General features: G+C 37.5%; 1 protein-coding gene across 1 annotated transcript; it reads left to right on the top strand.

Moving 5' to 3' along the window:
- The first annotated feature begins 649 nt into the window (after positions 1-649).
- Positions 650-14,047, top strand: pomgnt2 (protein O-linked mannose N-acetylglucosaminyltransferase 2 (beta 1,4-)). The gene is made up of 2 exons (XM_057341143.1): positions 650-927; positions 9,940-14,047. The coding sequence occupies exon 2, from the start codon at positions 9,975-9,977 to the stop codon at positions 11,733-11,735; it is 1,761 nt and encodes a 586-aa protein (XP_057197126.1). The 5' UTR covers positions 650-927; positions 9,940-9,974; the 3' UTR covers positions 11,736-14,047.
- Positions 14,048-23,121: the final 9,074 nt, after the last annotated feature.

The following is a 23,121-nucleotide window of genomic DNA, read 5'->3' as shown; positions in this document are numbered from 1 at the left end:
TGTGATGTCGTGCTGTCACAATTTTAATAAACGCTTATTTTTATTCGACAAATGTGCTCTAGAGGGCGTTGTGTTACCGCTTACAGTGAACTAGAAACGCGATATCATTGAGAATAAACTTTGAAAGCAAATAATATTTTTTCAAACTTTAAATTCCTGGTATGTTTTTTCTTGCTTTGAAAGTAGTAGCTCATTAGTATGAGTTGTAGTTTTGGCAAGGCATTTCATTGTGAAAAGCTGTATATGTAGCCTATAATAAACACGCATAATAAAAACGCAGTAGCCCTGGTTTTGGTTAGATTGATTAACATTTTTATTTACTAGAAATATAATGGTTAAATATGGTTATTGTTCCTGTAGCGAGACAGTAAATTAAATGTGATCACTGTGCTTTAACTGCAAATGCCATACTTTATGCTTACTGTAGTAAAAAAAAGGACACCAAGAAAAACATTTGTTAAGTAAAGTCAAATCTATTATTATTGTTATTGTTGTTAAATATAATGACGTGTTTAATATTACAGGCCTACTTGGCGGATCTCAGTTGAGCCGTGTTGTTCTCGCGATAAAACCCAGAGGCATTCGTCAGACTGGTTAGCGATAACAAGATCTCGCGAGGTTTCGTCTTCTGAACTCCGTCATCACTGTGGGTGGAGATTTCTTCCGCAGCTGTGTTAATGCTCGCCGAAGACGTCTGACGGAGTCAAATTTGCGCTACATAACGATTAAATTGAACCGAAACGATGTCTGTAAATCACTGTGGTGAATGAACCCATCGTGTATTAGGCGCAATAATTGACAAAACGCCTCGCTTGGGTGCTGTAAAGTTGTAAATGATCATTGGCACTGTTTTTCTGGAGCTGCTATTGAAACATTGTATCCGCAGTAAATTCACATCACCTCGTCCTGTCTCACCTTTCTTCACAGGTATGATGATACACATCTGCTTCTTGCATGTTGTTTGCGATGCGTTTATTTGTGTCTGTTCTGAGAAACTTGCTGCAAAGTTTTTTTCGCCAGTTGACATGAAAATATATCTATTAATTTTAACTCTACAGATCATCCACACGATCTATAGCCTAGAGACATCACGTAGCAGATCACATCTTGATTTGGCCTCTTAACTAAAAAAGAAGAAAAGATCAATATCCGCATTGAATTGCTAACTTGTTACCTGTTGTGATGATGAGGTCACACAGGAGAATATGTATATTGCACAGTCTTTAGTGCTTTTATTTAATTGTATGAGTGGTCTGTACTCACGAGTCAGATCTCTTTGAACCGTTGGAGTAAAATATTTTGCATTATCCTTGCCTGATTATTGCAAACAGGGACTATTATAAGAGCATACCCTGTCAATATCAGAAATAAAACAGGAGCAAGAACGGAGAGACAACCCTGGGTGTGATGCTGCCATTATGATGCATAGGTCTTTAGAATAGATATCAAGCTGCATGCAAAGTCAGAATAAAAGGATTTTGAGCATTGTTTATCACTGTAGAGTCAAGGCACATGAATGCAGTCAGCCTGAGCAGAATGAATAGAAGTTACACCGGGTTAACTTTTCTCTTTGATAAGGACGTAAATGACTGCCAGATGTCACTCTCAAAGTCACTTAGACCAGTGTGAATCATTAGCCACAAAAACATCTCAACCCACTCATTTTTCTATTGTTATTAGCTTTTCCTGTATTTTTTATACTTGTACATTTCGCTCTACTGTATTCTTACTGTACAAGTTCTGTGAAATGATGCAAAACGCTAACATAAGGAATTATGATCAGTTTAATTCAGTGCATGAACTGCAGCCATTTAATTTAAGATGGTGGTTCTCAACAAAATGTATGTTAAACCCCAAAACACATCAAGGTATTTATTTTAACAGACTAAGTACAATTAAAAAATCTTACACTTTCACCAATGGCAGCTCTAAAACTTTTTTCTTGTATACTGTCCAGCCACTTTAATTATTTAGTACTTTTTTTGTGAAGTTCTGTCTAGAAAGCCAATATCCCAGAGTGGCCCTCTCACTGTTGCAGATGGAAACCCGTTTTTGACATGTACTGTTCATTGAAGCTGCCAGTTTGGAACCTCTTTATTTCTCAAACTAGAGACTCTGATGTACTTGTGATGTTGCGCCGTTTTTTCTGTCCTGGTTAGAGCCAGTTTGCTGTCCTCGTTTAAAACAGCATGAAGTAGCCTAGCCTTCATCTCTCAAAAGAACAGTAGGGTGATGAGTTTTCAAAGAAAGCAGTTTCTTATTTTTAAATAATTTTAAATCATTACTTGCTGTACTGGGTAATTTTGTTATAAAATGTTTATTTCAAATAGTAATAATAATTTGCATTAATAACATAAATCATATTTTTGATTGCATTTTGATCATTGAAATAATGAGCAAAAGTATTAATTTCTATCATTAACAAAGATAACACTATTTTCAGACTTTTATCTGTAGTGAATGATGGTGCATTTTATTTATCATTTCATTTTTTCCTGCTCCAGTGTTCTGTCGTTTTGCTGTCCTCAACCCAAAGCTCTGCAGTGTTGCGTATAGTCTTTCTCCCCAGAGGCAGGCTGACATTGTTTCCTGTAACCCCCACTGAAAGGCTTCTTCAGACCTATTCTTCATCTGTCCCTGAGGAACAAAGGCATGCTGAAGATATTTGCATGCTTCAATGCTTACTGTAGTCAATCAGCATGCCGCTTATTGGAGTTAATAGTCATAAGCAGATAATGGGACATTCCTTTAAAGTCCGTTAAAACCAAGAACAAGAACAAGAACTATAAAGATAATGAACAATATATATTAGCATCTATACACCAATGGACAATAACGTTATGTTTATTCTAAGATTGCGCGGTGCAGTTTCACATTATAGTTGTGGGGAGGACTCTGCTATTGTCTTACATTAAGAACAATTAGCCTACAATTTTTACAATTTATAGCTATATATTGTTGGTGTGAATGGGCCTTAAGATTACAAGACGTAAAGGACAGAGGACAAATAAGAGAAGACAGGTGGCTGCTGTGTGGACACTTTTTCAATTACAAGTTGTGTAATCCAGAGTCACTTATAAGGGTTGTCAAAATAAAGTTACTGTACTAATTTTTTGCATACATGAAAGAATGCATTAAACCAAAATGCCTTTATAAAAATGTAACATTGTTTTATATTATATAAATTATATAAAAAAATAGCAGATTGGATTAAAATGTTCATTGTAGTTCATAAGAAAAGTGCATGTCAGATCTGTTACCAGCATAAAAAAAGTGGAAAAATCCAAGTTGGTTCATTCAACCGACATGCTGTTAGTAGAAATGAGATAGCATGACTGATCATGAAGACTATAATTCTGAGACTTCTTCATAACACGGTAGGTCCAGTGTCAACACAACTGACAAAATTGAGACTTTTTGGATTGGTTGCAGGGTTGTTTTTAGATGACACATAGCGTCTGATTCATCAGGCGTTGCTTTACCTTTTTTCATGAGCTCACCTGCCCATTCAGTCTTAAAAGTTAATAGAAAGCAAACTTAGCTTGCTGTCCCTGAAGCAGGATTGAGCTCGAGGTCCGAGCTAAACCCCTCTTATAACAGAACTGCACAGCAGAAGAACAAGATTAGTGAAGAGGAAATGGGGAGGAGGAGGGATGCAGGAAGAATTGTTGCAAAGACTGACTCTTATACACCCTTAATGGCGATTGACAGTACTGAATGTTTAGGCTTTTAAATATACGTTTAGAACTTAATTTAGTGCGATAGAGCAACGTTGTTTGGATGGGATCAAAGGGTGTTGACACAGGATGCGTGATTCTCTTTAAAAACATCTAGGCTTGAACGCAGATACATGAAGAGGTCATGAGATGAGTTTCTGCAAGTCAAATGATTTTGAATTTGATATGGCTTCTTTAAAACTGAAGAGGCTGAAACACTGTAAAATGTTCATGGTGCAAAGTGCTGTTAAAGCAGCAGGTTTTGCAACACATTTAGATAGACTAACAAATAGAAACAAGCACTGATGAAGAATTCAAGTACTCTGCTGTTTTATTTTAAATAATAAAGAATTTAAGACCAAAATCCTTATTCCTAGGCATAAAAAAACAAAAACATTTAACAGGAGACATTAGGAGTACGTACTGAATTTGAATGAGTACCTACCTATTGGCTGTTAAAACAGTACGTTCTATATAGAGTGGGAGTAGTGTGAATACATTTCGGACATACTGCATCCGCCATGTTTATGGTCATGTGACCTATGACATATTAACAACCTGTACGTAATACCTGATAAAAACATAATTTAGTCACGAGAAATTAATTTATTGGCACTTACATTAAAAAGGGACATCCGCCTTAAAGGTTTCTGCTATTTTTGTTTGATTTACTTTTGAACGTTTGAACGTTTCTCAGCTCCCGTGGCATCATGGGATAGAGAAGTGTCCATCCGATCCGCACTCACGAATCTCGGCAAAAGCAGTAGACCATCCGGGTATTTCTCGCCTACTGTTTTTTTGCATACTGAGGTTTCGGACATACTATTTGTGACTCATACTTATTTTTGCCTACTATATAGAATGGAAGTAGGCGATTTCGGATGCAGGGAATGATTGTGTCTCCTCAGCCCCAGAGTCTCCTGTCGTGGGCAGGGAATCTCCTTGCTGGTCCTGAAGGGACTCGTCGGAGAAGAAAGCCACTGGGAGACTGAGAGCGTTGTCTTTCCAGGAGCCTTATTAAAATGCATTAGAAGCACTAGGCTGCCTTCCCCCATCATCGTGGTGCTTATCATCCACATAGCAAACAGCCCAGCTGTACACAAGGGAGCTGTGCGAGCCCCATCAGCCAGGCCCGTATTCCCGCTCACTCACACGCACACATCTCATTGACTCTCGTCCCCTCCGAAAACCCTCTCTTGCATGAAGTCACCCCTTGCTTTCACTCGTCATATGTACTGAAAGGACAGCGTTTCAAGGACGTGAGCTCTGCTCGCTGAGCTCTTCCACAGCCAAGAGATTTAGATCTGGACAGCCTGCCTCTCTTTCTCTTTAATGTTTTTGCCTATCTCTTTGCCAAACAAATCAGTTTTGAACCATATTATCCATGATAAGAGCTCAGAAAAGTCAATATGCATGAATGTACTGGATTTAGCGTGGTTTTTTTGTGTGTGACAACAAATAAACCTTTAATAATCTGTTCCATATCACAACGCATTACATGCAGGCAGTTGAACATCTTCCAACTGGGTTTTGCAGACAGTTTAGTTCATAGCCGCTAACAAACACATGCAAGATCTAAACGATAACAAAGCATCGAAGTATGTGAAGCACATGTGCTCGAACACAATCACAAGATTCACAACTTAAAGCATAGATAGGAGAAGGACATCTGCCGCGGTCTATAAAAGAAACAAATGAGCCATATCAGCTGCTAACACAAGTATTAGCCGTTTGGCCGAGTCAAAGATAAAAGATATTAACAAGATGCCACTTCTGTGAATGTGCTTGCAGTGCTTAAAGGACGGAAGCCCTGCCTTCCAATAAAAAGCCAATCATCAATCTATAACGACTGATGATTTTCTAGGGGAGGGACTCTTTGTGAGGGACTTGCCAGGCATGCATGCATTTTTTTTGTAGAATTTAAGCTTAATAAACAACTTATACAGTGGATTTATTCGTTGGTGAGAAAAAAGTTTTTTATCATGACCTTAGCCATTTGACGCATAAGCCTTTCCCCACTCAAGTAGATTGAAAAATATCTAACCGGAGATTTACATTTAGCAGACGCTTTTCTCCAAAACGACTTGCAGAGAGAAGATAGTTGGTAGAAGTTAATGTATAATGGCTGAATTAAATGTATAGTTTACCCCAAAAACGAAGTCTCTCATTATTTATTCATTATTTATTCACCCTCATGTCATTCTAAACCTGTATTCTTCTGCAGACCAGGTTTGAAGAACATTGGAAACGAAACAACATTGGACCCCGTAACCACTAAAATACATTTCTCAAAATATCTTCTTTTGTGTTCCACAGAAGAAAAATGTCATATACAGGTTTTATATGACATGAGGGTAAATAAATGATGACAGATTTTTTGGGGGGTCACTTCAAATTAGGGATGCACCGAAATGAAAATTCTTGGCCGAAGCCGAATAAAAATGAAACACTTGGCCGAAGGCCGAACACCGAACATGGTTTTTTGCATTTATTCTATTTATTTAGCCATTTTTTTCACTATTGCATAAACTGAATGGTCAAAATGTGCTTTTTATAATTTGCCTTGCTTTTCAATAAAATACAATACAACTTAAAATAATATTGAGCAAAACAAAGTCAATTAATTGAAATTGAATAGCCTATATTAGGCCTATAACTGACTGCTAAAAGAATGTAATGTAAGTTACGATAAAAATATGAATAAACAAAAACTGTTGGATTATTATAGGCTACATTGCAAAATGATTTTAAGAAGAAAAATAAAACATCCAATGCAAGCAATTCTGACTGATGCCGACTGACAACCATATCAGTTCACGTCTCTCCTCCAAACTCCGATGCACAGAACATACTTTGACAAATTGTTTAGTACAGGTAACTGAGTGCACGCGACGACTATGATGTCAAAGGATGTCGACAGCCCGTCGACAAAGTTACTGACCGGTAAAGACGCTTTCACTCAGAAATTTACTCCCGCGAGACAAGTCCCATGTTGTGTCTTTCTCTGACACTTTAAAATGGTCCACACACACTTCCCAAATGTTTGCGTTGTTTGCATTAATAAAGCGCACGTGCGTCTGTCTGTGTGTCTCTCTCTCTCGAACACTGAACATGCCGAACATGCCTTTTTTCTATTTTCGGCCGAACATTCGGTGCATCCCTACTTCAAATTGCCCTATATAAGGAACCACAATATTTAGACACAAAACATTCAAGTTGCAGATGTATATACATTTTTGTGATAAGATCATTTTTACATTAAAAGCTAAAAAGCTGTGACAACATCACAGCCAATTAGAATGTTCTCTTTGTTTGCACGCTCGATCACACTCAATGCACTGTGTAGCTAGAGATTGTAAAACTAACAGCTCATTTCTTGTGTTTTCGTAGCTTTTTATGGTTTTCTTGGTGGAACGTGAGAACCAGCAAGTAACTCCCATTTCTCATCCATGTTTAATGTTTAGATGGATCTTGATTTAGATTCAGTCAACGTGGGTGAAACTACCAAGCACAATGCGACCAACAAAATTTAGTGTCACTCTTTGTTTGCCGCTATTGCTGCTTGTTAGCAGAAACTTGAATTATCATGGAGGAGATAGCTTTCATCACTACTACTTTACCACATTGCATCCGGTTAAGCCACATAGGTAGTGTTTATGTGAATAATGCACATTGTTTCTTCTGAAAAGAAAAAATGTGTTGCGCAGATGTGTGGAAAGATGTTTTGTTGGTTATTTTTTAATCAAGGCAAGGCATGAGCGTGCAGAGTCATTGAGATGAGTGAAGTTATTCATAATAATCACTGGCAAGATGGTGTAGGCGAATCATCTCTGAAGCACTGTGGGTGTTAAATCCTAGGAGATACAGACTGAATGTTGAAATGGATGTAAATAATTCCTCAGACCAAAATAGAGTCAATTAGAAATGGGCTCAATTGGAGCTTATGGCAGTTCTTGAATAGCTTTCTCACGCTCTCCATGTACATGTTTAAAAAAAAATCCTGAAAAAAACAATGCAATACAACACTGATCTAATTATCACCTGGAAGACATACTTTTCAGTGTCATTGAATATCTGGTACTGTGTTTTTAATTGATAATTAATTAGGAAGTATTAGAGATTATGAATAAGAAATAGCATTACATGAAAGCTAATCATGGCTAGATCTAATTTGGGTGTGTTGAAAGAAAATGCAAAATTGTGTTCGTGTCTGTGGCAATGCACCCCAGGGGTGTATCTGAAAAGCTGTTAGGGGTTTGTAACTGGTAATTCTGCAGTTTATATCTAAAATTTTCTAAGCAGACATCAGAGATATTCGGTCTTAAACAGTAATGGTAACTGATGGTGCCATTAAGGTTTCTTCCAGTTATTTAAATACATAGCTGAAATTTTGCATGTGTTCATTAGTAGGCAGATTTTTTTATGGATCCCGGGTTGCCTAATCAGTGAGGGGAATTAAGTGCACAACTGGCAACACCGCTGTTGCTGCTGATGTTCCTATCCTGCTGGATTCAATGTTTATGCCACTTAAATATCAAAATGAAATGCAATAGATGAAAAAGGAAGATTGTCCTTTGCTTTCTGGAGATTTGCATTTTTCATCCGCATGATGTGACAGCAAGAGGCTCTGCCGCCAGCTTACTGATGCTTGAATCATACAGTAGCTAGAATGTTTTCCCCCTTGATTTGTTGTCATTATGAGCGCATCTCAGTAGGAAAGGCTGTCGCTTTTTAAGATAACTGCTCCTTTATGTGCTTCCTCATTTTCTTACTTCCTTCTGAAAAGAAGTCTGTTTGTTGTCATGAACCAGCAGGCATAGTTAAAGCATTGCACTATATGCAGTTAACTACATGGTGAACTGATGGCAGCTGAATACACATGCAGAAAAAGTTTGCTGCGCCAAATTGTGTGAATGTGTGCAATCCAGCTGGTCACCTTTGGACTCTGTGGCCTCCATGGATGTTGTGGCTTGCCTACAATGCCAGCAGCTACGTTGTGTTGAGATGACATTTATGCTCTCTCAGCGGACATTCTTAGTTTTTAAAGTTTAAAACTTTTGATTTGAGTTATAGACAGTTATGCTGTAAATGTATTTGTCATTTGTAAGCAATGATAGACTATACTTAGAAGGTCATTATCACAAATAAATCCCAGTAGCCGGATAAGAAGCAGTCTTGTATGTCCTTGAAATGTTTTTTTGGCAATAAGGACCAGCTTCCTGTACATCATCCTGCTTATTTCATGTATGCCTGCCAGATTAATAATTAAAAGGTCATTTCGATTTAAAAATTAAAAGATTTATTTGAGTTTAAAACTATGGAAAGAGACAAGTGGGATAAAATCAAACTGGGACAGTGGTCAATCATGCAGAAGTCATTCAAAATATAGTCACACAAAAATGATAAGAAACATTTTTTATTCATCGATTAATCGGAAAAAATAATCATAGATTAATCGCTTAAAGGAGTCATATTGCACGGCTAAAACGAATATTATTGTTTGTTTTAGATGTAACGCAATGTGTATACACCATTTAAAGTTTAAAAAACTTTGTATTTTCCACATACCGTGCATGTTTGTATCTCCTCTTTGCCCCGCCTCTCTGAAACGCACTGATTTTTTACAAAGCTCATCGCTCTGAAAAGCGAGGTGTGCTATGATTGGCCAGTTCACCAGTGCGTAGTGATTGGTCAAATACTGCAAGCATTTCACGGAAATGTAACGCCTCTTACCATATTCAGAACATCAGGTTCCAAAGCAATTGTACTGACAGGCGATACAATGAGATTTACAATTACGCCCACCTTAACTACGTGTAGATTTGGGCGGTCTTAGTCAAATCATGTTACGAAGTTACGTAGATTCGATTTGTGGGGGTGTGGTTGCACGAGGCGTTTCAGGCAAGTCTGGTTGAGCATTCGCTTTTAGATAGAACGCATCTTTTGTTCCAACACTTTCATTTGTGCAATTTTACGTGTCTAATACATGCATGGGCAACTTATAACACACCAAAAACACAGAAAAACACGTATTTACGCCATATGACCCCTTTAAAAAATGTTCGTTGCAGCCCAAATAAAAATACAAATATAAATTCTTCAAAAATTCTACTCTATTCTATTCTACGTTAAACACCACTTTAAAACACTGCTTTACACCCAAAGCGTAGTACCAAGTTGGCTGAGTTACTTGTTGATCTGACTGTCTTTGTGATCATTGCAGGTGGAGCATGAGTATGTTGTGGGGGTCCTGCTGCAATGCGTGCTATTGGCTGTAGGATGAACCTGCCAGCAGTGCTGAACGGCCTGCTGGTGTCAGTGGTGGCAGCTTTGCTTTGGAAGTACGTTCGCCTGATTGAACACACGTCCCAGCTAGAGGAGGAGCTGCAGCTCACACGCCAGTCGCAGGAGTTCTCGCAGGTGCATATCGACTACCACGCCGCCCTGTTAGCGCTCCAGGAGCATGGTACCAGAATGGTCTGCACCGGCAAGATGCACACAGACCGCATCTGTCGCTTCGACTACCTCTGCTACTGCTCAGAGGCAGAGGAGTTTGTATTCTTCCAAAGCAATGCCTCCGTGATGCTGCCAAACCTTGGCCCTCGACGTTTCCAACCCGCCCTGCTGGACCTCTCCTCTGTAGAGGACCACAACACTCAGTACTTCAACTTTCTTGAGCTCCCAGCTGCAGCTTTGAAGTTCATGCCAAAACCTGTGTTCGTGCCAGACGTCACCCTTATTCTGAACCGCTTCAACCCCGACAACCTCATGCACATCTTCCACGATGACCTTCTGCCCATCTACTACACCATGCAGCAGTATTCAGACTTAGACGATGAGGCCAGGCTCGTTTTCATGGAGGGCTGGAGCGAGGGGGCACACTTCGATCTCTACCGCTTGCTCAGCACTAAGCAACCTCTACTCAAGGAGCAATTGAAGACTTTTGGGAAACTCATGTGCTTCACTAAATCCTACGTGGGACTGTCAAAGATGACGACATGGTATCAATACGGCTTTGTACAACCGCAAGGACCCAAAGCCAACGTTTTGGTATCGGGTAATGAGATTCGTCAGTTTACTTCCTTTTTAATGGAGAGGCTTAACATCACGAGAGCGGAGAAGATGGAGGATGATGGATACATTGTTGTTTTTAAACGTACCACTAATCGGCTAATCCTTAATGAGGCTGAGCTTATTCTGGCTTTAGCTCAAGAGTTTCAGATGAGGACTGTCACTGTGTCCCTGGAGGAGCAGTCATTCGATAGCATCATCCAAATTATTAGTGGGGCTTCCATGTTGGTCAGCATGCATGGAGCCCAGATGATCACCTCCATGTTCTTGCCCCGTGGCGCTGCTGTGGTCGAACTCTTCCCCTATGCTGTAAACCCAGAGCAGTACACCCCTTACAAAACCTTGGCCTCCTTACCAGGGATGGACCTTCAGTATGTTGCATGGAGAAATACCATAAAGGAGAACACGGTTACATACCCCGATCGCCATTGGGACCAGGGCGGCATCATCCACTTGGACAAAGAGGAACAAGAACGTATCCTTGCCAGCAAAGAAGTGCCGAGACATCTTTGCTGTCGTAATCCAGAGTGGCTTTTCCGCATTTACCAGGACACTACTGTATACATTGCCTCTTTTCTAGATGTACTCCGAGAGACTTTGAAAACCAAGCCTAATCTCAAAAAGTATAAGGTGGCCAGCACAGTACATCCTGGTCGAGTGAGAGAGCCCAAGTGCCAAACGTCGGTACATGCCACAAATGAAGCAAAGCTCTCGGTTTCATGGCAGATCCCTTGGAACCTGAAGTACCTAAAAGTTAAAGAGGTGAAATATGAGGTTTGGATTCAGGAGCAGGGAGAGAACACATATATGCCTTATATTCTGCCCCATCAGAACTACACCTTCACAGAGAACATCAAACCCTTTACCACATATCTAGTATGGGTGCGCTGCATCTTTAACAAGAACCTCTTGGGCCCATTCGCAGATGTTCTTATATGTAAAACTTGATTCAGGTTAAATTCAACACTGTCATTCACAGAGCCGGTGGAGAATAGTATGTGGATTCATTGAGAATTACAAACGTAGTTTTTAACATCGGGGGTCACTGTTGTGGTCTTTCGATTGTTCCTTATGGTCCTTATGGAGTGCCATAATGTGGTGAAGAATAAAAGGCTGCAGGACATGCACAATTTACTGGACTGCCAGTCCGTTTAGAAGTCCTCAAATACTTTATTTATTAGAAATGTATTACGTCACTTACGTTTGTATTTATACTGTAAGCAAAGACACTGGTGTTGTCTGATATCTGCTTTTGTTGACTGTGAGACTGCAAACATTTCTGTGATTTAGCTGACAATGATCTGAATTGTACTGTATGTGACTTTGTGAGTGTGAACTCTCCAAGGTTTTGCGTTATATTTTTGCAATGATTTTAGCCTTTTTAATTAGAAAGTGTAGTGTGAAATAAAAGCAAGTAAACAAAAGAGCTAAGTTTCAAGATATACTGACTGTCTACTGTTTTTAAACTACGCTGTCGTTTTTTTGTTTGTTTAAATTGACTGTAGTTTATCTGCAGTTTGTTTATTGTAGTTTTCCAGCCAGCCTCAAAACCACTTATTATTGTTTACCTGATCAATATTGTTTGCCAGTGAGATAACAAACTGCTGTTTGTAAGAATCCCATTACAGTCAGCAGTCCCTTTAATCTTTTAAGTGACATAATTTGACATACTGCATTCAGAATTTTTGCAATTTTATTTACAACATTATTGTCAGCATATCAGCAGTTAGATCTATACTGAGTAATGGTGCAGTGATCGTTTGGTTGGTAGCAGCATAATGGTAAAACTTTTGTTTAAGGAAATAGGTTCAAACCTTGGATGAAATAATACTGCAGCTATATACTGTGGTTACTGATAGCTGGTTTGGGGTAAAAAGCATTTACGAAATGTAAATTTGAGTAACCGTACGTCACCACCTGTGACTGCATAAGCCTTAAATAATACAATATTGAAGATGTACTTACCAAGTAGTTATTTCATACGCTATGTGCAGAAACCACTGTTGAGATTTGCTTTCCTGTTATTTAAGAAAGTAATAAACATATAATATCTATATTACAGACTGCTGTAGAAAAAGACAAGACATTTGTTTTATTTTTATTCTTTAAATGCTGTTCATGTCCTTCAACTGCAGTTCAATAAGGACGAGCTGTGTTATGATGACTGGTGGATTATTTATAATATGGAAAATATCTATGAAAATTATTTGAGGTAGACTTGGAGAGTTATACAGATTGTAGCCCAGGTTTGATAAAGCTTGCACTGTTTCAAATTGTATTTCAGTTGGTGCAGTTTCACTGCTGTGATCAATGAATGAAACAAAAAATAATCATAAAAAACCCCCACATGCTTTTCCCCTCCATATTAGTCTATAAAGACCTCAAGGCATCTGTATTTTTGCACAGCAAAATCGCCAGTGTTAAAAAATGTCAAATTAATGTATAGGATTATATATACACTGTGAGTGTTAATTTGACCTTTTTTAACACTGGCGATTTTGCTGTGTGGTAACGCTTTACAATAAGGTTATTTGATGAGCAATAGCCTATAGTTTCCCAGCATTTACTTGTCTTTGTTAATGTTAATGCCAATACAATTGTTCATGTTAGTTCATTTTGCATTAACTAATGCAACTAATTAACGATTTTAAACATGTATTAGTAAATGCTGCACAAACTAACAATGAACAATACATTTACAGCGTTAATTCATATTCATACTGTATTAGTTAACGTTAACGAATGCATTAACAAATGCACTGTATTGTAAAGTGTTACTGTGTTTTTAAATCACTGAGGTCATAGTTTTAACCCTGTCCTTCAGTTTGAGGACGTTCTGCTTCACATGGAAATCAATTCGACTGATGCTTGAACAGATTAAACCAAGAACGTTTCTAATTGATATTCGGAAACCTCAGCCATGCAGTTTATTAGCATAACTCTGTGTTTTCATGGTAATTTTATTCATGTAAAGTACGAGGATAATAAATTCATTCTGTTTGTAATACAAAACTGCATATAATAAGAGAGAAGAGCAAGCTAGCATCGGTAGTCTCTATTTTTACCAGCACCCTGTTAAGAAAAGATTGGTCATGGTTGGACGCTTCTCTGGTTTCTCATTCTCTAATTTCAATCATTAGATGGGAGTTTAAAATGGAAAGTTGTGTAGAGCTGGAGTTCCAGTAAGCCCTCTTGTTCCTCATGCCAGTTTATAGCATTTACCTTTATGTGCCACTGTTACTTTTATTAAATGTACGATTTCTCAGATGTGTGTGATTTTTATTATCTAAGTGTCTCACTGCTTTCATCCTTTATATTTGTTGGCTGAAGTTGTTGAATTATTATTTATATTCTTATTTTGACCTTTTGTTTATGATTTTTGTAAACAAATTATTAAACTAAAATCGCTAAAATATTGATTGGTCAATAACAAATAAGATGATTAAAACATTGTTTTTTGAAATGGAACTTGTTCAACAGTCATCAGCATCGTAAATCCTCCAAAGTTTTTATATTTTCATTTTTTAAATGTATGTAAGTTTATAACACCATACTTTGTATTATATTACCTACAGTGAGGGAAATAAGTATTTGATCCCCTGCTGATTTTGTAAGTTTGCCTACTTACAAACAAATGAAGGGTCTATAATTTTTATGGTGGGTTTATTTTAACTGATAGACACAGAATATTAAAAAAAATCAGGGGAAAAAATGTTATATAAAGGTTATAAATTGATTTGCATTTCAGTCAGTGAAATAAGTATTTGATCCCCTACCAACTAGCAAGAATTCTGGCTCCACAGATTGGTTATGTGCCTATATGGACCACAGATTAGTCCGGTCACTTTAAGAAAGTACTCCTAAATCAGCTTGTTATGTATATAAAAGATGCCTGCCAACAGAATCTGTATCTTCCAGTTCAACCTCTCCAACACCATGGTCCAGACCAAATAGGTTTTAAAGGATGTCAGCGACAAGATTGGAGACCTGCACAAACCTTGAATAGGCTACAGACAGAAGCTTGGTGAGAAGGAGACAACTGTTGGTGTGATTATTTGGAAATAGAAGATATACAAAATAACTATCAAATGCCCTTGTTCTGGAGCTCCCTGCAATATTTCCCCAATGGGGTAAAGATGATCATGAGAAATGTTAAAGATCAGCCCAGAACTACACGGAAGAAGCCTGTTAATGATTTCAAGACAGTTGGGAACACAGTTAGCAAGCAAAACATTGGTAACACATTGGTAACACGCTATGCCACAGTAGACTGAAATCCTGAAGCACCCGCAAGGTCCTCCTGCCCAAGAAGGCCCGCCTGGCTCGTCTTAAGTTTGACAATGAACATCAAAATGATTCAGAAAAGGCTTTGGCGAAAGTGCTGGCACTGCTGTGAGACCAAAATGGACTCCTGTGTTTGGAGGGAGAGAAATGCTGACTATGAGCCCAAGAACATCATGTCTACAGAGAAGCACAGTGTTGGAAACATTCTGCTTTAGGGCTTTTTCTCTGCTACAGGTATACAGGATGACTTCACCGCATTGAGGGGCTGAGGGACGGGCCCATGTACCGTAAAATCTTGGACGAGAACCTCCTCCCCTTAACTAGTTCACTGAAGATGGGTCATGGATGAGCCTTTAACATGACAAAGACTCAAAACATATTGCCAAGACAACCAAATAGTGGCTTAAGGAGAAGCACATTAAATGTCCTAGCCAGTCTCTAGACCCTAGTCCTATAGAACCTCTGTGAAGGAGGCTAAAACTTCAATTTGCTGAGCGACAGCCAAGAAACCTTAAAGATTGACAGAGGAGCGGACTAAATGTATCCGGACACATGTGCAAACCTGGTGACCAACTATCAGAAATGTCTGACCTCTGTGCTTGCCAACAAGGGTTTCTCCACAAAGTACAAAGTTATGTTTTGCTTGGGGATCAAATACTTATTTCACTGACTGAAATGCAAATCAATTTATAACCTTTATATAACATTTTTTTCCCCTGATTTTTTTTAATATTCTGTGTCTATCAGTTAAAATATACCCACCATAAAAATTATAGACCCTTCATTTGTTTGTAAGTAGGCAAACTTACAAAATCAGCAGGGGATCAAATACTTATTTCCCTCACTGTATGCATCAAATGACAAAAAATAGTTAACGCCAACGCTAGGGTGTTTCTTATACAGTGTCTTTGGAAGTCACAGTAAATTTGACATCATTCTTTCTTTTGACTGCAATTATCAGACTCTCAATTTTTTTTCATTTAGTTGAAAGTTGAGTTTTTCTTTTGCTATTTGAGCAAATGAGAATGCAAAAAATATATTTGTGGTAGTCTCCCATTCACAGCTATAGAAGTTTGCTGAGAAACCCGGAAACGTGAAAAAGGTCCATTATTTTATTTTCAGAACTTGTGGTCCCTGTGTTCTAATGTTTTCTCCATTTTAGATGAAATGCATAGCTTTTAACCCACTATTTTTTGCTCTGACAAATGACATTACCCTAATTTAAAGTCACAGTGAAATTAAAATTTCTTATTTTTTTCATGAAATATTGTAGCGTTTATAGTAAATAGCTTGATTTTGAAATGAAACTGGCACACAACTATTTACTATAAATGCTGCAATATTTCATGAAAAAATAAGTATTGTTATTTTTAATTTCACTGGGACTTGTGATGTGTGATGATGTTTTTTATGAGACTTATGTATGCTGGAGGACAGCAGACCCCATATATCCTCTGCTTTTTTGCCCTATAATCCTTTAAGAGATGACGATCCAGAGAGCTGGATGCTGCAGAATGGGACTTCAAAGAATAGTGAGTCTGATAATATGCTGAACATCTCCATGTAGGGCAGTGTCAGTTCAAGGTTTCACATATAGCCAAGGGTATACACTGCTGTATAGCAATGAAAGAGAGTGTGTTGTGGTGAATTGTAGTGGTTCTGAAAAAAGTTTGACAAAATTTGAACTGGCACACATGCCATCATGCAGATCAAAAGTATACACCCCTGTTATTATTAGATTATATGATTTGCTTATGGGCACAGAACACAGATTCATGTTTACAGTTCACTGCTTTTCTATACATGTAGGAAGCATGGCAAGGTTGCTATCTCCTCGTGGAATAAGTGAATCTCTTGATACGCTGCTATCACCAGGATCAGGGTCTCTTATTGATTTAATTTCTCACATCAGATTGCTTTGGCAAACGGATTTAAATCCATAATGTAGATGCGCCAGGCGCAACAAGAAATTAACTTGAGTTACAGTGTGCAATAAAGGTCAAAATAAATGAAGCGTAACAATACAGCATCCCTTAGATTTCTCAGGAGGACACCTGAAAAACAGTGGATAGTTTGATTCGTAATTTTTTGAGGTTGCATGGAAAAAACAGGCGTTTGTTGAAATAACAGAGTGTGTCGGCGAAACGCAAATTTACCTGACCTTAGGAAAGTAATGCTTAAAGGGATAGTTCATCCAAAAATGAAAATTCTGTCATTATTTACTCACGCTAATTTCATACCTGTATAAATTACTTTGTTCCGATGAACACAAAGAAAGATATTTGGAAGAATGTTAGTCATTTTCAGTTCTGGGACATCATTGACTACCATATATAGGAAGAATTAAACGGCAGTCATGGCACGTCCCAGAACTGAAAATTACTAACATTCTTCCAAATATCTTTCTGTGTGTTCATTGGAACAAAGAAATTTATACAGGTTTGAAACAACCTGAGGGTAAGTAAATGATGACAGATTTTTCATTTTTGGATGAACTATCCCTTTAAGAGCTGGAATTAATCACCAGTGGAGATTTCTTAGATGCACATTACAATGCATTGACAGCGCTCTTCTTTCTTTCAAAAGGAAATGTGACTCTTTAATTGGATCTTTGTTTTCAGAAATAACCCATTTGAAGATAAAGTGGGAGAAGGTGATGCTCATGGCTTTGAAGTCGGATTTGGTTTCGATGACTTCAACGGTTGCAATCCTCTGTTCACACTTTGAACTCAGGGCAGTTTTTGTTGCATTTTGCTTTTTGTGTTTTAAGTGTAATGGAAATAGAGCATCGCTAAACTTCAAAAACAGTATCATAGAATTAGTGTACACAAAACACTGTAGTGCAAACACACACAATATAGCCTATGTATACAAAAGATTGATTTCACTCAATTTAGTTTGAATGTTTTTCATATATATAAATACATGTGTTATTATAGGTGAATATTGTATGAATTTCTGGGCCACTCACCTGGTCTCATGGGAAAATGTAACTATTTTACGACGTGGTGATTTTGTACACTGCTTGGGTAATATATGGGTTGAAACAACACAGAACAGGTTAATTTATTATTCAACATTTGATGTGTCCATATTTTACCCATGGGTGTAAAACAAGCCTGAATGTTTTAGTGTATTAATAATTATATTAAAATAAAAAAATATACAATTATTTAGAAAATGCAACAATGAAGCCCCACCCCTTATATTTACCTCATATTAAGAACAAAAAACTTCTCAAAATTATTATCGAAATAAGATCCAAACACGTTTTTCACTAGTTAGAAAAACATAGTTCTTCTTCAAACTCATGCTAATTGTTAAGATGAATTGGTTATGTTGAATTGGTTAAAGGGACAGTTCACCCCAAAATAAAAGTTCTCTATTGATCCATCCAATATGCATGTTAATAAGCAAGTAGTTAACGGTGAATTTGTGTACCTTAATATAAAGTGTAACCATGACTTTTTCTTCTGTGGAACACAAAAGAAGATATTTTGAGAAATATTTTAGTGGTTTTCTGTCCAAACAATAGAAGTGAATTGGGCCCAATGTTGTTTGGTTACCAACATTCTTGAAAATATCTTCTTTGTGTTCTGCATAAGAAAGAAAGCCAAAGACGTATACAATGACATGAGGATGAGTAAAGTCTGAATTTAAATTTTTTGGGTGAACCATCTCTTTAAGTGCTGCCTAGTCAGGCAGTATGCTACCTTCAAAACACAATACAATATGTGATTTATAAAATAATTGTTACGTTTTAGTTTACACCGTTTATACACTTTGACATAGACAAAAAAAGCTCTGGAAAAAATTTGAAACCACTCTGAAAATATTAACGTACTATTTATAGGTATGTGTTTTGGAAAAAACTTTGTGAACTACTTGCAAGACTCCTGGCAAATTCCAATTTTTTGCATTTATTTGTAGAAAATTAAAGGGGTCATATGACACGGCTAAAACAAATATTATCGTTTGTTTTAGATGTAATGCAATGTGTATACACGATTTAATGTAAAAAAACGCTGTATTTTCCACATACCATGCATGTTTATATCTCCTCTTTGCCCCGCCTCTCTGAAACGCGCAGATTTTTTACAAAGCTCATCGCTCTGAAAAGCAAGGTGTGCTGTGATTGGCCAGTTAACCAGTGCTTAGTGATTGGTCGAATACTGCAAGTGTGTGACGGAAATGTAATGCCTCTTACCATATTTGGAACATCAGGTTCCAACGCAATTGTACTGACAGGTACGCCCATCTTACTTCCTTATACATTTGGGCGGTCTTAGTCAAATCATGCCACAAAATGACAGAGATTTGTGGGGGTGTGGTTACACAAGGTGTTTCAGGCAGGTCTGGGTGAGCATCGCTTTTAGATAGAATGCATCTTTTTTTCTGACACTTTCATTTTTGCAATTTTACATGTCTAATACATGCATGGGCAACTTATAACACACCAAAGACACAGAAAAACACGTATATATTTGACCCCTTTAAATCTGGACAAACTGGTCAAATTAACTAAAAAAATGCTGTTTTCAGGCCTTGAATAGGCTACTGCAAAGAAACATTTTCTGGTTTGCTTTGCTGGAATTCATTAGATTATGGAATGACCAACACACAGAACATGTAGAAATGCTGATTAAATGCAAATTGGGAGTGGTCTCTTCTTTTTTTTACAGAGCTATGAGCTTCCCTTCTCACATATCCTCTACATTATCTTTGCGATCCACATCCATGTAAACTTTTATTAAGCCGTGGAAGGAAAGCAGACGAAAGGCACTCTCTCCTGTACTGTTACATCTGTACACCTGAGACAACGGCCTCAAGTGGGATCTGCCAATCACTCCGTTACAATGAACCCGAGAGGGAGCTGGAAGCTGGCTGCTTATTGTCATGGCAACACTCTAAGGTGAGGACCTAAAGGACTCTCATTTGCGTCACAGAGAATCACCAGAGGGTACAGAGCTCTCGGTACACTTACAGAAGACAGCATCCTTTCTTAACAGACAGGAACTGCAAAAACATCTTATTCATACCTCTGCAATATAGTCTTTGTCTCTAAAGAGCTTGTCTCTGAGCTTCATGTTTAATTCCAAATAAATTAACATTTATACAGCCATTAACTATAAGACCTGGCTTATACGAGTGAAGGGGCTGGATCAAACTATTTTAAGACTGCAGTTTGTAACATCCACGTTGGTTGAGCCAACATGTTTTTATCAGGTTTGTCGGGATGCTCAAACAATCAGAGCAATGTTTTAATAGCACCACAGAGCCATCTGTACTCTTTTGGAAGAAATCAACCAAAAGATTAAAGTGTAGAGTAGAGCATTGGTATAGCAGCACAGCTTTAGATAAAAGCATCTGCAAAATTTCGTTTCATTTTTAGCCAAATAACAAACCGAAACAACAAAATCGTCTTTATTCACGCTTTTATACGTAAATCTGAGCCGGCATTCAACTTCTCTCATAAGTGTGAAATTAAACAAGCATAACATTCAACCATTAAAACTTATCTTTGAAGAACTGCGAGTACATTACATTTACATTTAGTAATTTAGCATACGCTTTTATCCAAAGCGACGTACAGAGTAGGGGAAAACAATAGAAGCATTTTGTGCAATAAAACAACAATGCATAGGTGCAGTAAAAACTAGTCTCAGTTAGCCTATCACAGTAAACGAAACTAAGAATTAAAAAAAATAATAAGCACGGAACTGTAAATAACTGTCATCTGAATTAAAACTAAACAAATAAAGTGCTTTCCTATTTTGCTGCCTTTCTTGTAAAATATCTGGATAGCAACAATTATATTTTAGCATTATAAATACTACTGTGACTAAAGAACTTACACACTGGTAACCATTACAGAAACATACAAATGATTTTGGTAACTGCAGCTGTGGCATAAACCTTACATTGGGTGGTTGTTCTAATAAATTTGGCACTGTATACATTCTGCATTTTCATGAAATAAGGTTTCTACTCTATCTTAGGAAATTTTGAGGGTACCCTGAACAGTACCCTGGAAGTCTGTCTACTGCTGTCTGTGCTCAATGTTTCTCCAGACGAGGGTTAATAGGATAACAGTGTCTTAAATAAATCACCAGCAACAAGGAAAGTGGACACCACAGAGACAACTACTCGTGTGTTTAGCAGGAACCAACCAGAACACTGCGTGCTTATACTGTAGAACTGTTGGTCAGCAAAACTGTCATACTGTCTTTAAGCTTAAAGCAATAGCTCACCCAAAAATGAAAATTCTGTCATCATTTACTCACTCTCTTGTCATTTCAGACCTGTATGACTTTTTCTTCCGCAGAATACAAAAGAAGATATTTTAAAGAACGTTGGTAACCGAACTGTGCTGGCACCCATTGACTTCTATTACTATGGACACAAAACCAATGCAAGTGAATGGGGGCCAGTTAACAATATTCTTCAAAATATCTTCTTCTGTAGAAGAAAGTCATATAGGTTTGAAATGATGAGGGTGAGTAAATGATGACAGAATTTTTATTTTTGGGTGCACTTTCACTTTAGGAATGGTTCTGATGAGCTACACAAATTAGTTGGCAGTGCATAGAAATGAACTGTCCTTATAAATACTTTTGAGTATTTAAATGTATTTCAAATACCATATTACATAATTTAATGTTCATATATAAATATGATTTAATAATCTTACATTTTAAAGTATGATTGTGTGGAAAAACAGGAATGTATTTTTGCCTGGGCAATGGTTGATGTTAAGCACTGCTTTTTGCCTCCAAGTTGGCAAATTAAGAAGAGTTAGTTAATTCTTTCCAGAGTGCAGCGAGTCTAGGACTTAATGGGCTTGCACTGCTTATGAAACAACATGTTTTTGCCCAGCATTTTCCAGCAAGTAATTCTTAACCCTGTGCATATAAAGCATAGGAATAAATAATTTTTCTTTTATTCAATCACTTTATCTGTGGCAGGACTTTGGGTACTAATGCAGGGACAAAAAACAGATCTCTATATAAATTTTTTTATGAATATAAATTTGTTTTAATTTTTTTAGACAAAAAAGTTTATTGTCTCCCTTGTCATCCAAGGTGTAAATCCTTTCCTAGCACAAACAAAGACTTTGATGAATGAAAATTAGACTATCCAAAAAGCACATACAGCAATATATGTGTATTATTAATGTTCTGAAGATAAAAATATAAAGATTCTCTTTCAAAACAAAACCACTAACCGCCCAATTTCCAGTATGGTGACATGTCGAAATTCTTATTGGTTATTGCACATTGAGAACTTTAGTTTTTGAGTGAGCTATATTGTTTTAGTGTTGTTGTCAAGCAATGCATCCAATCATTCATTCTCACACAATAACATCACAGTGCTAATGTGTCAAGCCATGTTGTCCTTGGTGGTTTGTGTTAAAACCTTAAAACCAGTTTTCCTGCTAATACAGACCCAGAGTATAATTGATCAATGTTTGGATTAACTGTTAGATTAAGGTTGAAGCTGCTCTCTGCAGGGTGGTGAGTCTATAGGAGCAGAAATGAAAAAACCTATCCAACAAGCCCAACAATCTGAGGTATCATTCATGTATTTCAGAATCAGAAGCTTGTTGCAAATCTTTACCCACATGAGCGGTAATACTACTGATGTTGGCTCTAGCAAATGCTATAACAAGCACTCTTTATATTGTTTTGTGGATTGGAGTGTGTGACATTATAAGAATAGAATGCCTTTATTGTCACTGTACGCATGTAATGAAATTAAAAGGGCACAAAGGCAGTCTGGGTAATGCTGTAAAATGTCTTTTGACACACGTTAAGATAACAATGGCACTAACAAGCCATCATTACTCTGCAACATGTGCTAAAACACATCTGTAGGTTTTCCGTGTGAGGCATGGATCAAGCTTTTATCCAGGCCCAGGGGGGAAGAATGCACGATACACTCGCTTGTCAGCAAAGGGGTTAGAATGGAGCAAACTTGCATCTGGATAATTACCTTCTCAGTCTTTTCTATTACTCTCTCATTACGTTTATTTTAATCACTTCCTCGGTTG

The sequence above is a fragment of the Triplophysa rosa genome, linkage group LG8 (assembly GCF_024868665.1).
Source record: "Triplophysa rosa linkage group LG8, Trosa_1v2, whole genome shotgun sequence".
In the NCBI taxonomy this organism is placed as follows: Eukaryota; Metazoa; Chordata; class Actinopteri; order Cypriniformes; family Nemacheilidae; genus Triplophysa; species Triplophysa rosa.
Note: the sequence above shows the minus strand (reverse complement) of the source record. Positions and strands in the feature narration are given on the sequence as shown.